The sequence below is a fragment of the Opisthorchis viverrini genome, assembly GCF_000715545.1.
Source record: "Opisthorchis viverrini unplaced genomic scaffold opera_v5_251, whole genome shotgun sequence".
Lineage (NCBI taxonomy): Eukaryota > Metazoa > Platyhelminthes > Trematoda > Opisthorchiida > Opisthorchiidae > Opisthorchis > Opisthorchis viverrini.
The window spans coordinates 461,180-464,171 of NW_008751908.1; the positions used below are offsets into that span (position 1 = coordinate 461,180).

General features: G+C 43.0%; 1 protein-coding gene across 1 annotated transcript in view; it reads left to right on the top strand.

The window, feature by feature from the left end:
* Nucleotides 1–1,153, top strand: part of T265_09033 (hypothetical protein) — a gene marked incomplete at both ends in the record, with an annotated part of 89,115 nt that extends 87,962 nt beyond the window's left edge. The window contains one exon of the mRNA XM_009174997.1: nt 650–1,153. Within this exon, the coding sequence (XP_009173261.1) occupies nt 650–1,153 (504 nt within the window). The remainder of the gene's footprint in view (nt 1–649) is intronic.
* Nucleotides 1,154–2,992: the final 1,839 nt, after the last annotated feature.

Consider the following 2,992-nt stretch of genomic DNA (forward strand, 5'->3'; position numbering starts at 1 on the left):
AGCTCAGAGTTGTGAGCTGAAGCTCAACAAAAACTTAGTGGTAACAATATCCTCCTAGTTTTGATTTCGGGACGACGAATGGCTGGTTAATTTAACTAGATTGAACAGGTTCCGAATAGTGTAAGAGTCACGCACGCGTCGTTTTTTCCCCATTGGTTGTAATAATCAGAAGCTCCCTGAGACCCCTACTCATTTTTTGACGTTCAGTCTTGTTAGCTTTTTTGGAGGTTCTCATTCCCGTGGAGTAAAGATGTGGCCTGTCTAGGGAAGTCAGGATTTACCTTCCAGGGACAAGAAATCTTAAGGAAACATGACGAATAATGCGCGTCTTCCAAGAGATTACCGTAAAATACGCTTAGAAAAGCGTCGAAATAAGACCGATAGCTCCTTATGATTTTATATAAAGCATACTTTTTCTGTTCATGAATCTTAATTTCCTCATTGTTTGCTTGTGAGATGCGCTACGGTTAAGCGCATGGCGCACTACAGATTAGACCGTGAATGTGTGAAGTTTTCAACGAGTTATTTCATCCATTCTTTAGTACCACATTCATTTTGTATAACGTTTTGTTGGTACCAGTTACCTAAATCTTAGCCATTTGGAGTTGCAAACAAATAAAAACTGAATAACTTGCTCTTTTACTTACAGAATCTTACATGCGATAGGACGAAACCTCAAACCGAAGCACTAACCAGTACTGATCCTTCTACACCAAAGCCTGAAGACACTTCCTCACCAGTGGAATCAACAACCATAGCAGTTTCGTCAGATCAAAAATCTTCATTTAGCACAAAATCTTTACACGCAATGGAGCAGGTCAGTTTCACATCTCAAGATAAATCTAGCTCTACACCAACTGATACTGCAAAAGAAAGTGCGGTCATCGAAAGACGGGATTCGGGAGATGTGAAGAGGTCACAGGCTCCAGCCCCACCACCGCCTCCACCCGTGGCAAAGCGTCCAAGCCTGGCACCAGCAACTGCTAAGGCTGCAGCGGAGAAAACAGTGCCACCCAATGTCAAACCATTGAGCAGAGGAGCAGTGATGACAGCAGAAAAGAGGAGTGAAACAACAAAACCTAAGAAAACGGAGGCAACGGACACTGAGAAAACCGATTCGGAGCAAACTAGTTCTAGAAGTGACTTCGTCTGAATAGTCTGCGATTAAACGAACTCCGTAAATTCTAGTGATAACGTGCTCTAATTGGAATAATTGATTGGGAAATATGGAAGTTACACGTCGTTAATTTCACTGTCTCTTTTCGACCACTTCTGTTGCTGTTGTACCCGTCCTCACTGATGACTTTCTGAAAGAATTTCAAGCATATCACAGGGATAGAAGTAAAGAAACGCGACCAGTATCTGTGTTCGGGAGAGATATAGACGTCTTCTACCCACTCCCTAACATTCAGGTGCATTTGTCTGTTCTTAGTTTTATTTCCAGTACAGGGTGTCTTCATCATCCAAGCTACTGACATTGCACATATGTGAACGGAGTGGCCTTTGGACGAGCTCTTTCATTTAGCGAAACGACTGCCATCACAGGAAGACCGTCGAGGAAACCCGTTTTCCTCAGAACCCTTGATTCGATCAAACTTCGCGAACTCCCTTTCCGTTCAAGAGTGACAAAATGCCACCATCCTACCTTGGAGCGATCTTCGGTACACATGAAGAAGTAACTGTTCATTGGGCTGCTGAGAATTCCCAGGGTAGTAACACAGCGCAAATGTCTGAAACTTTGTGTTTTCTCAGTCTATCTCAATTGAGCCAGCAGGAAACATGGTGTGACATGAAGGCGTTTCTTTTTACCGTCCTCAGTCACGGACGTAGAACACGTAGGTCAGATTCAATAAAAATTAGGATATTATTAAACATACAGTTGATGGTTGGTGTTAAGAATAGGTTAATTATCCCTACGATAACCGTATGTTTCAGAAAGTTCCTTGCACATAGGCTTGATTGAAATCAATAATTGGTGCTTTACTGAGCGTTGAAATCTTGAAGGTGGTGTTGTACACCAAAATTTAAGAAGAGTTTGTAGATGGTCTGGGTGTCTGTTTTCAAGTGATGTCTGACGAATGATGATGCAGGGTTGCGAGTTGACCCCGGGCTAGTGGGCCGTTGCCCTGACAGCATCCAAATCGAACATTTGAGACAAGTCGGTCTGTCCGTCCCTCTAAAGGCTCGTCTGTTCCGCCAGAGCAGTAGCCGCAAGCGATCTCGCATAAATCGCAAGAGACAGTCAGTAGACAATCTGGGTTCACATTTCTGGAGAAATAGTTCCAAGATAATCGGTATGAGACGCAGTTGGGATGCTATATAGACACGCTAAAAAATACACCCAGACTGCGTGATCTGCCACTTGATTCACGTTTAGATCCGACAAGTATGTTAGGCTGAGTATAAGTAGACGTTTTCCAAATCGCTTGTGTGTCACCAACAGAACACTTATCAAATACAACCTTCGGGTACGCCACTCTTCTGTATGGCTCGAGTTTGGCGGTACATCAGTATATCGGTATGTCAAAATGCAGCATGTACTGGTGAGACTCTGAACTTTTCGTGAGATCATCTAAATTTGGTATTCACCAGTATTTGATCATCAGTGGTGAGGCGAGTGAGGGTCTTCTGAAAACAAGAAGTTTCTGGAACGGTGGCCTGAATTCAAGTGAAGAACAGACTTTGGGAAGTGGATATCTAGCTAGTTTAAGTAAGCACCAATTAGGAAGACCATTGATCCTCGTGGTAAAACTCAGCAGGAAGTGGTTTGGGACTGCTGTAGTTCCACATAAATCAGGGATATTTGCGTTCATTCGAAGAATCAGAGGCATGGCTAACATAAGAATAGTGTCTCAGATGGGGAACACTCTGTATTGTGCACTAGAGAACTTTAGAGGGAAGCTTTCGGGTAAATAGAAACAAGGATTGTGTATACAGAATCAGGTCCAGCAACCATACTAATTTAAATTGGATAACCGCCTAGAGAACTTCA